Source organism: Hylobates moloch, unplaced genomic scaffold, assembly GCF_009828535.3.
Source record: "Hylobates moloch isolate HMO894 unplaced genomic scaffold, HMol_V3 SCAFFOLD_9, whole genome shotgun sequence".
In the NCBI taxonomy this organism is placed as follows: domain Eukaryota; kingdom Metazoa; phylum Chordata; class Mammalia; order Primates; family Hylobatidae; genus Hylobates; species Hylobates moloch.
In genome coordinates this window covers 89,940,759-89,957,386 of record NW_026652284.1, presented here as the reverse complement: position 1 = coordinate 89,957,386, position 16,628 = coordinate 89,940,759, and the positions used below count along the sequence as shown (strand labels likewise).

Below are 16,628 nucleotides of genomic sequence, written 5' to 3'. Positions count from 1 at the left end.
AAGTCTGACTCCCCTTGTGAATATTAAAGGTAGGTATCATGGCTTCTCTAATTCGATGGTGCAGTTAAGACCCTCCCTCCCCTTCCTCGCAATTATAGTAGTTCACAATGTTTGAAATGGTTTGCCAGCCTCCCTTTCTACAGTAAACAATAGGTGCTGGCATTTTAAACTGACCTTTAATTCTTCTGAACCAGCACATTATTTCTAGCTTGTTGGTTGTATACAGAAAATGAAAAACGAAAGCAGACAATAATTTTTACATCTCCCACTGGAAGCTGTACATGGACAAGTTTTAAAAATGATCGCCCATGCACTGTCTCACTCCGTAAGGGCTCCTTCTAATCAAGACAGATCAGGTAATTACGAGGTTCGGATGCACTGCAGAGCCTCACAAAGCAAAAAAAGCACTTGTATTTTCACATTTTAAACTTAAATGTGACGAGTTAAATATATCTATATTCTTATGCACATCTTCACTTTAGCACTGCAATAAAATGCTGAGTTAATTTCAGAGGCCACTATATCTGATGATGGTGTTTTCTCCATAAAATAGGTAAGCACTGCGTTTATTCAGGAACAGTCAACAGGTTTGGAAATGGCACTGCTGTATAAGAATTCAAATTAAGGTTTGAATATTTTAACAAATAAAACTAATTATGGGCAGTAGTTAATATCTTATAAAGAGCCAAAAGTGCTCCAAGAATAAGTCAACATACTGATCAGAGTATGTCCTTTGAATTTTCTATACAAGATGTTTTCTTCTGTGCCATTCATGCTCTCAACCAAATCCTAGACACTCGCTAATAACTGACAAGGTCAGGGACAGTTTGTAGCAGGAAGGACTCTAGGTATGATACTGAACTGCACATGCATAGAACCTGTGGCCTTGACCTCATTATAATTATGACCCAATCAAGTGAGCTAATTGACTTATTTCTGCAGCTGTGTGAATATAAATCACATTTCATTTTGCCTTATCTGACCCAAATAAACTGCAAATACGTAATTATATGGCACTGATATTCAACTATAGTTGTCATTTATATGAAAATAAAAACCAAGCTAATTTTCTTCATATTTATTAAATTATTAGAAAACACAAATGGGTATTATCTACTATAATTTGTAATGCTATCTTCATTAAGAACTAGGAGAAACTTTAAAAGGCTTTTTGGCGGCTCATAGTTCCATCAAGAGAGGGCTTAGAAATCACAGTCCACGTAGATTGTTGATTAACCACTATTATAACCTCCTCTCAAAGGTTGCTATTTTCCATTCCATTAATCAAGTACACAATTTATTTTCTAAGCCTTGGTTCCCTTATATGGGAAATAAGGGTAGTATCTCTCTTACAGGATTGCTAAGAGTCATTGATATAATTAGTCAAAGACTCAGACTTACAATAAATGTTTTCTTTCTTGCTAAATTTCAAGTTCAATTTAAAGGTGTATAAAATACTGCAAGATTAGGCAACCTCTCCCACTCTTTGCAGGGAAGGGGCTGCCAATACCTCTGCATGGTGAGATGTGGGAAGTATACAGGGCCTCATACCAACTTCCAATTATTGAGTGCTTATACTGAACACTTACGTACAGTCTCAATCCTTACAACCACCATTTCCATTTAAAAGACTTGCAAACTCTGGCAATTTGTTTAATGCTGTACTATCTCTACAGAAGCTCTGAGAACTCTGGGAACCTCTCAGAGCAGGGGTGATCTGATCAATGTATATAAGGAAAGCATCTACAGAAAGATCCCCTGAAAAGAACTCCCTTGAAAGGGAAGGCTGAGATTATCTTGGACTGGCCACAGACTTTCAGTGAGCTTCTCTGCAAAAGTTTCTGCTGGTGAACTAGCAGTGTCAGTAGGAGGTATGAAAGGATAGAAACGAATCTGTTGTATGAGGGTAAAAGATGGTCAAGGAGGTCCCTAGAATAGAGTGTTCCTTTCAAGCTATAGAAGATGGAAGGTGTCTGGTGAAAAAGCATTTTACTAGCTCTCAAAACTTACTCTGGTTATTGAGTATGCCCAATGGTCATGACCAAGAGAGATGGAAGATAAAAAGTAGAAGGCAATGTAAAAAAAAAAAACAAAAAACAGTTGAGTATAAAAGGAGTGCCTAGCTGTTGCTGTAAGCTTGGGATAGTTTTGATTACATTAAAGAAAAGTGAAAGGAATTACACAAAGAAAAAAATAAATCTCTTCATATTGTATTATGACAGAGCAGTTCAAATTTTAAAAAAAACTATGTAAATGATAAAAACAAGTTTATTAGCTACTAAATATGCTCTTCATGAACCCACCATCTTCTTCAGCCCTCCCCAGTTCACCTGAGAGGGTATAAGCTCCTTCCTGGGAACAATCTGTAGGCTCTAGCCCACTCCCAACGTCCCAGCAGGGATCCATTCGGAACCCTGTCATGTTTGCTTACATGCCTAAAGATTTCCTTTGAGCAAGGGGCTTAAGGAGTATGAAAATCATCGTTGGTTATTCCAAATCTGAACTTCATAGGATCAAACAAGATGAGTATGTCAGCTCTGTCTGGCTCAAACCATCCTTTAGTAAACATATCATTCTCAACAAAATTCAGGCTTTTGGAATACTGACTATGGTTAGGTTTACGCCATGGTGGTAGCTTGTAGAGTGGTGTTGGAAGCTCGATCCAAATGCTGGTTTCTATAGGTATCTTCTGCCCAATCACCAATCTTCATCTAGAAACAACCTAGAAATAATCACCCAGAGGCAAGTGCATGTCAAAACTGAGAAATTCGGATGCAGAATTTTAAATTTTCAGTTCTAAAATGTCAACTCAATTAAACATGCTATACTAAAAGAAGAGCCAAGTAAAGAACATCCCTAGGTAAAGCTTAAGAAGAGGAAATGGCTAGAAACCATGAAATTACTACATAAAAAACAAAACAAAAAGAAACACAAGGTAAGTTTCACATGTCTTTGATTACTTGTTATCTCAATATATGAAATGCACAATTTTGGTAATGGTTAAAACTTCACTAATTCTATCTAAGCCTACCAGATTTTTCTTTTTACTTCTAATAAGCATCTAAAACTGACAATTCTTTATTGAAATCAGGAAAACAAAAAATAGAAATCATAAATTTAGTAGCTAAAAGAGACAGTATGCTACCATGATGTCATATGCATTTAACTCAGTGACTACTTTTGGGACCAAAATATACCCAATAGACGAATTTAGTTTACACATCAATAGAGATAAAATAAATTCCAGAATTGTTATCTACTCTTTCCAGAAGAAAAATCTATTTCTTCCTAATCATACTAACTATAATTTCTAACGTCTTTATTTTTAAATAATCAAAAACCAAAAAGCCAAACAACAACAACAAAAACCTCAAACACATGAAAATCATGACCAAAGCAAACTTAAATACTTTTCAGCTACTAGGGAAAAGCAATACAAGTAATTGAGCTAAAGGAAGTTATCCTTTATGAACTCCAAATTTAGAGAAGATATGTTGTATTCCCATAATAACTAAATATAAATACAAAGAAGGAAAAGAATACATTATTAAAACTTTGAGCCCAATTCTATTTAAGTTGGGAGTTTAATAATAGAAATTCTAATGAATATAATAACTGGAAATATAATTTGGGGATATAAAAAGCTCTGTACCAAAGTTAAATTTCATCTTATTCTATAATCACATTTAGTCTGGAAGCTTAGGCCAAGGGCTTAAAGGGTTCTCATTGTATAACTTATGATTTTTCTATAAAATATCACTTTAAGTAAAATAAATTAGCAAGGTTTGGCCTGTAGAGTACCTATGACGTTTTAAAATCTCACAGAATGTTGATTCTAGGCAGTAACTTAAGAAAATAGAAATCTTTAAAAATTCCAAAATGATAGGAAAATCAGGCTGGATGCATTTCAATTGCAGTGAAAAGGTTAATGGGATTTGAAACTATGAAGTCTACTTTTCCCCTAAAGACACAGTATTTACTTCCTTAAGACTATTTTGGAGCCAATCAACATCATAAATATTATTATTCCTACCTTTATGATTTAATGAATCAATAATGTTATCCTAGCCAATAACACAGGTAACCTACATAATGTCAGACATCTAAAGCTAATACAGGAATCATCTAAAGGCTTTGAAATATTTGACCTGATGGCTTTAAGCATTTGTAAATTAATGGCTTTTGGGAGGGAGGAAGAACTAAGGCACTCAAAGATACCACAACATCTTAAAATCTATAATGAAAGGAAAAAACTACTAATACTAGTTCTTAAAACTCACAAGTTACAATGTAAAACAAATGTCATTTTAGTTGATTTTCAATGTTTACACATGCGATATAAATTACATGTATGACAACACTAATCCAAAAGAAAACAATGATGTACAAAATGTTTATGATAAATAAAATTATTGCATTTAATGTCATTTTCATGAAATGAAAATCATCAAATTCCTTAATGTTGTATGAAACGTAAACAATACCAGTTCAAATTAGAGGGTATGTATGTTAACACCAACTTTTGACAAAAATAAGAAAGCTAAAGCCCTACAATTTATCTAATTTAGGTCGGGTAACCATGGAAACAAAAGAATATTAAAATTATTTATTTTATCATTATGCACATTGAAGGAAATCAGACAGTACAGTTCTTTTCCACCATAAAATTATATACACCCATTTATTTAGCTAGAAACACTAGCTTGAGAGGTACTGATATATTCCATTTGTGATATTTTCTGTACAGCAAAGAAATGTCTTATATTTGGAGCATGATGAAGAAAACATTGTCTCAAGTCTTTTTTGTTTTTTTGAGTCTCAATCACTAAGAGTTCAAGGTACTTTGGGAGAATCATGGTGTCCTGGATGGCCTGATCAATGTATTAAAATCAAGCAGTGTGTATTCTTAAAATACTCTTAAATCCATACAAATGTTGCTTGGGTTGTGGAGCTGAGATTTCTCCTACTGGCATGATAAAATTTGAAGAACATGTGTTATGAAAGTTTTACACCAATTTTGTTTTGTTCCTTCTTCATTAGTCGTTGTGCTTCCTTTTCCATTTTCTTCCTTTGTTGTTCGGCTGCTCTCTTTTCTCTGTCTGCTAGTTTCTGCTGTCTGAAAAGAAACATACTTATATTTTTACTTTTAGAAAATACCACACAGGTAAAATGGCAAATAAATTCTAGAAAGAAATAGCAGTGCCTTTTTATTATCACCAAATAAAATGTTGAAAGTCTTGAAAGTTTCTCACTAATTTGAAAATTCCAAATATTTTCAAAAACAGGATTTCTCTTAGTCCTTAGAACACGACTTGTGAAATAGAAGAAATATTATCTCTGTTTTACAAATAAGTAAAATGAGGCATAAAGGCTAAGTGACTTGCCCGAAGTCATAGGATTAAGTACAGGGATAAGAATCCACATCTTCTGACACTTCTTATTTAGATTATCTCCATTTTGTAAAACAATACTTCCATTGAACCACATCTTTATCTGGGGATACCATTCAGAAAAGCTTGATATTGAGCTTGATAATCTCCTGTTATTATAGTAGTTATAAACAGCCAGTTTTTAAAGTGCATGATGAACACAGCTGAACAGAACACACGCTCCAAAAAGAAAATGGAAACTTAAGATACACCTTCCACCAAGTAAATTTCAAGATTAACATGTGACTAACTCTACCAAAGAAAAGAGTGGTGGGTATTTAATCAAATACTGCATGTTCCCACTTATAAGTGGGCGCTAAATGATGAGAACACATGAACACATAGAGGAGAACAATGCATACGGGGGCCTACCGGAAGGGCGGAGGTTAGATGGAGGGAGAGGATCAGGAAAAATAACTAATGGATACTAGGTTTAACACCTGGCTGATGAAACATCTGTACAACAAACTCCCTTGACACGTTTACCAATGTAACAAACCTGCACATCCTGCACACGTACCCCTGAACTTAAAAGTTTAAAAAAAAAAAAGTGGTAGGTATTTACTAATTATACTTTGTGAAATACATACCTCTTCCTTACTCTTTCCATAACTCCACTGACTCAGACTCACTCTCTCTATCTTTATTGATTGGTTTATGTAGGGAGTGGAGGTAGGAGTGGGATGATGAAACAGGAGAGAGCAGAGTAAACATACGTTGGTCCTGGATCTGAAGGGTTAGGGTGTGAGAAAATCATTCAAGTATGCAACGTTGAGGAAGGAAGATACAGGTCACAATTGGGCATGGAAGAGGCAACATTAGGTTATATGCAGAAAAATCCAAAGTGGATTATCTATGTCTGGAGGAGCTCAATATTAACTACAGTGAGTGAAATGTATGTACAGTTCTCAATCATAAACAGGAGTAGGCAGAGTTATGGATGACCAAAATTCAAGGAAGAAACTATTTTTGGCAACATTTTGACTTTTGCTATCAATTTCTGAAGAATAGTTTTAAAAAATCTGTTTTTCATCACTCTGTTCATGTTCAAGAAAAGCTAATAATCTGAACTAAAAATGTCAAACCAGAAGAAAAAAGGGAGGTAGAGAAAAAACTATAAAGGACTGTCTAGGTTATAAACAAGTAAGATAACGAAGTTTTGACCTAGTTACTAGCTGAAATAATGTAAGGGCTGAGCATCCCAAATACAAAAATCCGAAATCTGAAATGCTCCAAAATCTGAAACTTTCTGAGGGCCTACCTGATGCTCAAAGGAAATTCTCACTGGAGCATTTCAGATTTTAGATTTTCATATTTGAGATGATGAACTAGTAGTAGAACACAAATATTCTAAACTCTCAAAAATTTCAAAATCTGAAACATTTCTGGTCCCAAGCATTTTGGAAAGGGATACCCAATCTGTATCAAAAACTAAAGTATAAAGGAGACAACTTAAGAGATAGCTGCAGACAAAAATGCATTTTACCTATCCAGATTCATGCTGGGAATTATTAAAGTACCAGAATCTTCATTCTTAGCAATACTGATCACAGTACTGGCAGTATTTACAGTGGCAATAGGAAAAAAGCTCAGAGTTAGAAGATATGGAATGTGGATACACTTTTAAAATGCTCAATGTCTATTCAGGGGCAGTAACAATGTACCGACACCTCGATTTCTCTTTGGCTCTATCTATGTACTTGCAGCATGAAGCATGTCTATTACGGATTAACAATCTCACTCTCCCAAGCTGTCCTTAAAGGGTAAAATATTAAGTTTTTAAGTACATTTTTTCATTTGTTTTGTTTTGCTTAGGGGTTAAGAGGCTAGAATGAAAAAGAAAAGGTTTTTGTACAATATTAAGATACTTGTGAACTCATGGCATGAACTCTACAGTGAGATTACTGTATTTAAAAAGGACAGCCCCCTTCCTTTGTCTTTGTGGTTAATGGCACTAATAATTACTAGAATCCCCAAAATGTCGTAAAATACTCAGACATCTGTATCTATTATTTGTTTTTTAAAATAACACGGAATTTTAAAGAGATGATTTATCTTTTTTGATGATCCATGCAATATCCTAAGTGTTACAGCTCACAATTTAAAAAATATTCCCTTTATAAAAGATAAGCTATACTGACTAAATAAGAACTAAATTTTAAAAACTCTCACAATTTTACTGACTGAATTTTGAAATGTGACATCCTCTAACCAGCAAAAAAAAAAAAAAAAAAAAAAAGGACAATGTATTTCAAAGGAAAAAAACAAAAACTTCAAACAAAATTCCCAGTTATTTAGCTGCACCCTCTGCTGGTTGTTCACAGTAACTGTAATTTATTGACAAAGCAAGAAAGGAAAATACAAAAACGAAATCAGCTTTTTTGTTGAGTCAGATAAAGAATAATTTGTTTGCTATTCCTGTGGTAAAAACAATCTCAATTTTAAAATAAAAAAATTTATATTGCTGTATCTTACTATACAATTTTAAAAATGTATAAATTCTTTAGATGCATTTAAATATCTGACTTTTAAAAATCAGTAATCAGTCACTAGCTCTCCCTTAAGATAATTTTCTCTTTACTCTTTGACCTAATGTAGCAGTACTAAGAAATATGTTTGCTGCTCACACACAAAAAAGAACAACCAATAAAAATGAACTTTAAAACTTCCAGAATAGTATTTTTTTGCAGAATGGGTAGTTCATCTAACACATAGGGCTTTCATGGACATCATTTAAGATATATATACAAATGTAGAGTGTCACATAAGTTATTTTCATTCAAATGAGCAGTACTGGGCACTACGCTAGATCACGAGGAAATGGAAATAAAGTTGTAACTTCTGACCTAGAGGAATATCAAGCTTGTAATACGGTATGTATATGTATATAACCTTATATATATATATATATAAAAATATATATATAAAAAACATATATATAAAACCTTTTATATACATGTATATATAACACTTCATTTGCCATTAATAGTTATTTTGTTCCTATAGTGCTTAAAATTCTTGGTTTCTCTGAGGTTTTAATCATATAAAATAGTATCTGCAGTCTGAAATACAAAAAAAAAAAGTCCATATTAACTAAGGATCAAATGAAGAAAAATATAATATTTAGCAGAATAGGCTCAACTGACTTGAAACACGGTAGGGAAGAAATCTAGTTCTTCTACTCAGGTTGCAATATAAAGGCCACTCAAATACCTCAGAACTTCTTCTGCTTGCCAGGCTGCATCTTCTTCTTCTTCCCATGCATTGGTATTTTCCTGCCAGGTATCTAAGTCACCTAATTCAGACTACAATGAAAAGTAAAACAAAATTAAGAGAGTAAAAGCCATCCTTTCTCCATATAGCCATCAAAAGGGTATCTTTTAACACATAACTCAGAACCTGTCATTCTCCTGTGTCTTCTCAGCTTCCTTACCCTGTCCTATACAAGGCACAGATGATTTTGCTTTTGGCTTGCCTAGAACTGATGTATGACTTTCAGTGCTCAACAGTCTAGGCAAGGCCAGCTTTCTTCTTTATTTTATGTTTCATGGGATACTCTCTTATATTAAATTCTCTTCTTTGCTGTACTTTATTTTGGAATGAACAAGAACAGAACATGTCTTTTGTTTCTTTCTCTCCTCAGTAAGATGAGGGAGCTGGGGATAGAGTGACAAGAAACTGACTGATCCCAGACTGAATTAGAAATCCTTGACTGGACTAATCTGTGCTGAGAAGAACTGCGAGCTGAAGTTTAAAAACTAGCATAGTCATCTTCATTTAAGCATATGTAACTCACTGGAGATTTTTTATTGGCATTTACTGTCTCAATCCTAGGCAAAAATGACAACTCATGCAAAATTTATCTTTAATGAAATACTTCTATGTCATGACTCCTTTTCCCAGACTTTCTTACCTGGTTATCAACTGGTCCCTACCTCTATTTCCCAAGCCAGACCTCTAAAAGTTCACTGTTTTCTTTCAATAACCAATGAAAATGGTCATGCTGGACTGTTTAGGTAGGTGTGGAAGTGACTGTGTGTAAAATAACTGGTACCAATCAGTGAACAGATTTATTTAATATCATATTGTTTTAAATACTTACCCCTAAAAATGAAACAGAACGTTTTGAGTTTTCTTCTCCTGAGAATATATGTAATACCATACTCTGTTAAAAATTCTTAAAATATTTCTAATTATTTAATATACATTTCTGAAAGGAGCATTTTTAAAGCTACTGAAACAAAGTGCAAATGACAGCCTTGAAAAGTACCAAGTTATCCTCTTGACCACAGTAGGTAGAAATCTTGCCTTTTCTTCTCCCTTTTTTTTTTTTTTTAGGAATCAGCGTTTCTCTTTGTTGCCCAGGCTGGAGTGCATGGTGTGATCACGGCTCACCGCAGCTTCAAACTCCTGGGCTCAAGGGACCCTCCCACCTCAGCCGCCCTAGTAGCTGGGACTACAGGCACATGCCACCCCACCTGGCTGATTGTTTTTTACATTTTTTTAGAGATGAAGTCTAGCTATGTTGCTCAGGTTGGTCTTGAACTCCTGAACTCAAGCGATCTTCCTGCCTCAATCTCCCAAATTGCTGGGATTATAAGTGTGAGCCACTGCACTCAGCTGCTTTCTTTTCTATCTTTACTAATTTGACAAGATTTAAAATTGTATCTTGTTATTTTACTTTGTTTTGTTTGAGACAAGGTCTCACTCTGTCACCTAGGCTGGAGTGCAGTGGTGTGATCACGGCTCACGGCAGCCTCAACCTCTTGGGCTCAAGCAATCCTCTTACCCCAGTCCCTCCCAAGTAGATGGGACTACAGGCACGCACCACCACACCCAGCTAATTTTTTTATTTTTGTAGAGGGGGGATTTTGCCATGTTGCCTAGGCTGGTCTCGAATTCCTGAGCTCAACTGACCTGCCCGCCTTGGCCTCCCAAAGTGCTGAGATTACAGGCATGTACCACCTCACTGGGCCTACTTTGAGCACTAATAAGATCAAGCTTTTCTTCAAATTAGGTTATGTCTATTTCTTATTTGTAAAGTTCCCATTCATATTATCTATTCTTCCACTAAAGTATTTGACTGTTAGAGTACATAAAATATTTAGATTTTTTAAAAAAGTGAAACTATAGAGACCATTAAAAAGGGTGGTATCTGATCCTTTAGTAGAGATGGCCTTAGTAAAAAGAAAAAGGGGGAAACCATTGATAGATTTGTCTACATAAAAACTAAATACACCTGCCCAACAAAAATATCCAAACCAATTAACAAACCAAAAAAGTATAAAACATGACATTTATCTTTAGTATAAAAGATCTCTCACAACAATACAAATGATGAATTCTAGAAAAAAATAAAATGTGTAGTTTAAAAGAAGAATCTAATTTGTAGAATGAATGGTAAGATATTTTTAGTATAGAAAACGAAGTCCAATAGGTTACCATCCTCTCCTATGCAATGCCCCTTTATTCTGTCTGCTTGGGAGGAAAATACGTGGAAATAGCAGTGGAGACATTTTCCATCTACTCTATTTACCCCTTCTCAACTCTGTAAGTAGTTGTATATTTACAACTTTACAATGAGCTATGATAGTACTATAATAAAATTATATTTAGGTGGCAAATATTGCTAATTCAGTGGGTAGGATTAAAGCATTTCACCAATATGGATCAAACATTTATGAATAAAGTTTAATTTTGAGATATATAAAATAAAAAACATTATAATGCTATGTTATTCAGCTAAGTATCTATGGTGTTATGTGTTCACAGCATCGTGTAACTGCATCAGAATTATCAAAGTTTGTAATTATATTGATGTGTGTGATCATTTATTTAATATCATGTCTCCCCTACTAGAATGCATTTTTCTGAGGCAAAGACCTTTCATGCCACAGGGCCTGGCTTTAGTAAAAACAGTGTTTTTACTTAATGAATTAAAAACATACATATACATGGGTCCCCTGGGGAGAGGGACCTCAGAAGCAACTGCGCAGTTTAAACAAATTAATAAAATACACAGATTGACAGATAGATGTAATTTAAAAATATGTCCACAAATTCTTAGACATTCCTTCCTTCAAGAGGTGGAGGCTTGCATGTGGGCCAGATTTAGTGGCTTCTAATGAAATAACGTGGAAGTGACAGTGTATCACTTATAAAACCACACCACAAAAAGGCATTTGGTGTCACCCTCACCCGTGAGCAAGTGCTCTCATTATCTTATAACTTACTGGGAAAATCAGGAGTTATATCATAAAGAAATTCAAGCAGCTCCTTGGAGAGGGGCACAGCAAGGAACTGAGGCTTTGTGCAAACAAACAGCATTAATTTGTCAGGTGTAGAAGTGAACTGTCTTTCAAATGAATCCTTTGACCACAGTCAAGCCTTCAGATGATTGTAGCCCCAACCCAATGACTTGTCTGCAAACTCATGAGAAATTCTGAGTTAGAACCACCCAGTTTAGTCACCTGGATTCCCAATCCACAGAAACTGTGTTACATTAATATCTGTTATTATTTCAAGTCACTGAATTTGGAGTTGTTACACAACAATAGATAATATAATCAGTCAATCAAAGCATGCTTAAAGCTTAGGTAGGGAGGGGTCTGGACATTTGTGCTTTTAAAAAACTTCCAAAGCTGATTCTGATATGCTCCCAAGGTTGAGAACCTCAGCTGTCTACTTGTTTCAAAAATTTTTCCTTTAAAAAGTTTCATTTAAGTCAAACCATTTAAAATTAAGTCATACTTTGAATGAAAATACACTCTATGAAGAAAACAATTCATAACTCACTTTAAAATAATCTACCATTAGGGTTAATCTCTCATTTTAATGGTAATCTCTCTGAAGTTTATATTTTTACATAACATTGTATCTCTATCTTTCATGTGTACAATGAGACCTTGATCTTAGTATCTAATGTAATTTACAATCTCATAAAAGGTTAGGATTGGTAAAACTCCAGATTAACTTCTATCAAACTGCTAAACCTGTTTCAAAGTTACAAAAATATAAATACTATGTTAAACTCATTTAGATTTTATTCCTCTGCTTTAAAGAAAACAGAAACAAAACGAAATCTCTCCCTAGAACCATTAACATACTTACAGACTGATGAATAAAAGGCAGATCTTGTGTAGCTGCTAATCTACTAGAAAAACCTGTGCTCCCATCTGGGATGCCAAAATTCAATGGTTCTCTCTTCTTAATAACAATCTGAAAGATTAATTGAAAAAGAATTATAGGGATCTTTTACAAATCACTACATAAAAATAGACAACCAAAACATTTTCTAATTACTTATTTCTTCTTAAAATTTACAATGTAAAAACTAAAAAAAAAGTCTGTAAATACCAATTTCCCAGGCAATTGTTGTACAGATCAGTTATATACTAAGAAAAATTGTATTTCACTTTTAAAAATTAATACAGGCTCATTTTCTTTCTTTCTCTCCTACTTTCTCCAGACCTCAAAATATAATCAATCACTTTTAGTTACTGTATTAAATAACAACAGGTATCATATCCTGCCAACAGTATAAACAACTCTCTCAGCATGTGAGATACCTATGAATACATTAACTCATTCAGGCCAGTAGCATCAAAATACACTTATATGGTATGTTGGTAGCCTCATTCAAAGCATTTCCATTCTAATTAATTTAATAAGGCACTATAGTAATATACTAGGTTCCTACTGAGAGCAGCAGTATACTTCCACAATACAAGGTATTCATCTACTAAGAAACTCATTTAAAGGATCCTTTAAAAATACACAATTTAACGTGTTTTAGCATGGAGACATTTGGACAACTCAACAACAAAGAACGTAAATGTTATCAACCTAGACAATGTAAATATAAATGTATAGCTGAAATCAGCTGAGATAAAGAAGGTGAGGAACTGTATTAGAAAATGTGAAACAATGTCCTAATTTTTATAAAGAGTGTGTGTGTGTGTTTATATATATATATATATGATAAAAATATTTTCTACGTTTGAACAAGGAAGTGAGCTTTAAGTGTGTTTTTCTGATATAGCAGAGTGATTAGTGAGGTAGACTGGAATAAAGGAGAGGGAATAGTAGTAAGAAATAAATCTTCATTTACCATAGTATGAATGTCAATGGACAATGTCTATTACTGGTAAACAAGAAATGGCAATATAACCATATTGTAGATAGATACGATGACAAACACTTGAAGAAATCCAAACAGAAAATTATTGAGTGGCTGTTTCTTGGAAGAACTGGCTAAGAGTGATGGGTCAGAAGTCTCACTTTTCATTATAAGTTCTTCTACAGTTTTTGATTTAAAAAAAGTACATGTACTATTTTGATAAATAAAAAGGAAAATACTCAAGCATTCTGTTTTTTCCAGTAATTCCCTGCATCTCTAAATGATCTTCCATATTCAATTCAAAAGGGATTAAATAATGTATGGATGACTAATACAAACTCACAATTACTCTTAAGTTCATAAGAGTCCTGCATCAGTTTTATAATGGTTACAAACAATAAAATCTACTTAACAGTTTGTAGATATTACTAAAGTACGAACTTGTTAGAACTCATCCAATTCACCTTAGTCTCCATGGCAGAGACTGGAGTCTAGAATCTGACATATAGTAGGATTTCGATACATGTATAATTTTAAAAGACTTGGGGTACAACCTACTAGAACTATGCCTAGGTCATTTGAACATATAAAATTCTTACTTAACATGACAGAAAACAAACAATTGATAATTAGAAATAGGCTGATAGACTGGATTAAGAAAATGTGGCACATATACACCATGGAATACTATGCAGCCATAAAAAAGGATGAGTTCATGTCCTTTGTAGGGACATGGATGAAGATGGAAACCATCGTTCTCAGCAAACTATCACAAGGACAAAAAATTAAACACCGCATGTTCTCACTCATAGGTGGGAATTAAACAATGAGAACACATGGACACAGGAAGGGGAACATCACACACCGGGGCCTGTTGTGGGGTCGGGGGAGGGGGGAGGGATAGCATTACGAGATATACCTAATATTAAATGAGGAGTTGATGGGTGCAGCATGCCAAGATGGCACACGTATACATATGTAACTAACCTGCACGTTGTGCACATGTACCCTAAAACAAAGTATAAAAAAAAAAAAAAAAAGAAATAGGCTTTCTAATAAATGTGAATTGTATCATCTAATTTTAACTATAGGAATCTAAAAAGTAGTTTAATCTCCAAAAGCATAAACCTTAACATACTTTCTGAGTTTTCCTAATAGTTGGTGTCATGTCCTTAAAATAGTCAGGTTCCAGTTGTTCCAAAGAATTTTGTGGTGTTGCCACATTCCCATTCCCTCCTTCGATCTTTACACTGGTGGGTGCATCTTCATCCCAGGAAGTCCACTCTTCAATATCTGTCTAAATTTAATTGATCAACATTATCAGCCACAAAGGGGCAACTTAATGAACACTTCATTGATGATTTATTAGAAAAATGGGCTTTCCAAAACACTGGTTTTCACACTTTTTTGACTCACGGGAAAATATACATTTTATATCACAGATCAAAACTTGATCAAAAGTTCAAAAAATACAAGACATTCTGATATATTCTGTTCTATTTTATTCTACTATATCCATCAAAAAACAAAAAACAAAAAACAAAGTAAAACAAAAGCAAATGCCCTGAAAACTGAACTGACATTAAAACTACAACCCACAGAAGGGCTGGGCATTTTCACCCGAGCCTAACCAGATTGATCGTCTGATAGAAAATACCAAGCTTCTCCACAAGATTTAAATAAGACGAAGTCTCAAAACATAGTATTCAAAATGTTCATGAAACAACCCAGAATTATTCAGCACATAAAAACAATAAATCTTAATTTGCAAGGCAAGTTAATCAACAGATACCAACACCAAAATGGTATGTTGGAATTCTCTAAGGCTTTAAAATAGCTATTATAAAATGCTCCAACAAGCAATAGCAAACACTTGAAACCAATGAAAACAAAATAGAAAATGTCAAGAAAGAAACAGAAGATAAAATGAAGAACCAAATAGAATTTTCAGACCAGATAAATTTAACAACACAACAAAAATTAAAGTAATTTCTATTAATGATCTGCAATCCAGTTTTTAAAATATTGTTCTGGGACACTTATTCAATCTCTCAAAACAAAACAAAACAAAACAAAAGAACACAAAAATAACCTACCTGCTTAGGAACTGATGAATAATCAACTGTAGTTGGCAAAGTTATTTGGTCTCCACTTAATTTCCGTCCTCTGCCAGATCTGAAACAAAAATGAAATAATTTATTTCAAGAACCACCAAAACAAGCAAAGTAAAAGCACTACTATGTACGGTAATTTAAGGCTTATAAAACAAGATCTTTCTCAATTGTATGATTATTGATTTTAATAACAGTTACTCACTAATTTATGGTAAAAAAAAAAGTCATAAATCAGACACTCTGTGAATGTTTTTTAAATCTTGGACAGAACAACATAACTGCTTTTTGGCTTAGGACTCAGAATTATAAACAAACTCAAGAGGAATATAAAGTCAAAAACAAAAATGCAAGATGGTTTCAGAGCATGCTCCTTGGAGTGCTGTGGGTTCTGTGGGTGAAGTTCTGGGCCACCTTTGCTGTTTTAAACAGGGTGGCTTGGCTTTTATGTTTTATACATGGGGTTTCTTGATAAGACTAACTATTAAGAAGTTTAAAAATTACTGGTTTGAACCAAACGGTAACTTAGTTTTAAGGATTAGTAGGAAAAGTACCACATTAAACAGAATGTACTATAACTCAGTTGTTAAGAACATGGGCTGTGGAATCTGTGTAAACCACAGTTTTCAATGTTACTTCTATTATGTCTAGTTAGAATTACCTACTTCTCAGCCTCAACAGCCTCATCTATAAAATGCAGGTATTCAAACCCACTTTTGCAGGGTTGTTCGGATTTAATTAAGTGACATATTTAAAACCCCTAGACAGTGTGTGCCTGCTACATAGCACAACATACAAAAAATGGCAGGTAATAGAGACAGTCATTTACTTCACTTCAAATAATCTATAAAGCATCGACTAAGAACTAAGAACGATAAAGTCAGCTATTTTTATTACAGATCCAAAGATGTATTTGTTTAAAGGGTGAATAGAAAAGTAATATAGTCCTTTATGAAATTGATGACATAA

The 16,628-nt window shown here is 33.9% G+C and overlaps 1 protein-coding gene across 7 annotated transcripts in view; it reads right to left on the bottom strand.

The window, feature by feature from the left end:
- Positions 1 to 130: 130 nt before the first annotated feature.
- EBAG9 (estrogen receptor binding site associated antigen 9) overlaps positions 131 to 16,628 on the bottom strand; it is a 29,722-nt gene continuing 13,224 nt past the window's right edge. For 4 of the 7 annotated variants that reach the window (XM_058444245.1, XM_058444246.1, XM_058444244.1 and 1 more), the window contains exons 3-8: positions 15,645 to 15,723; positions 14,687 to 14,845; positions 12,540 to 12,647; positions 8,643 to 8,734; positions 6,020 to 6,158; positions 131 to 5,116 (exon numbers count right to left, since the gene is read on the bottom strand). In XM_058444245.1, the coding sequence (XP_058300228.1) occupies positions 4,964 to 5,116; positions 6,020 to 6,158; positions 8,643 to 8,734; positions 12,540 to 12,647; positions 14,687 to 14,845; positions 15,645 to 15,723 (730 nt within the window). In that variant the 3' untranslated portion in view covers positions 131 to 4,963. The remainder of the gene's footprint in view (positions 5,117 to 6,019; positions 6,159 to 8,642; positions 8,735 to 12,539; positions 12,648 to 14,686; positions 14,846 to 15,644; positions 15,724 to 16,628) is intronic. The other 3 variants (XM_032760277.2, XM_058444249.1, XM_032760276.2) reach the window with 1 other exon arrangement.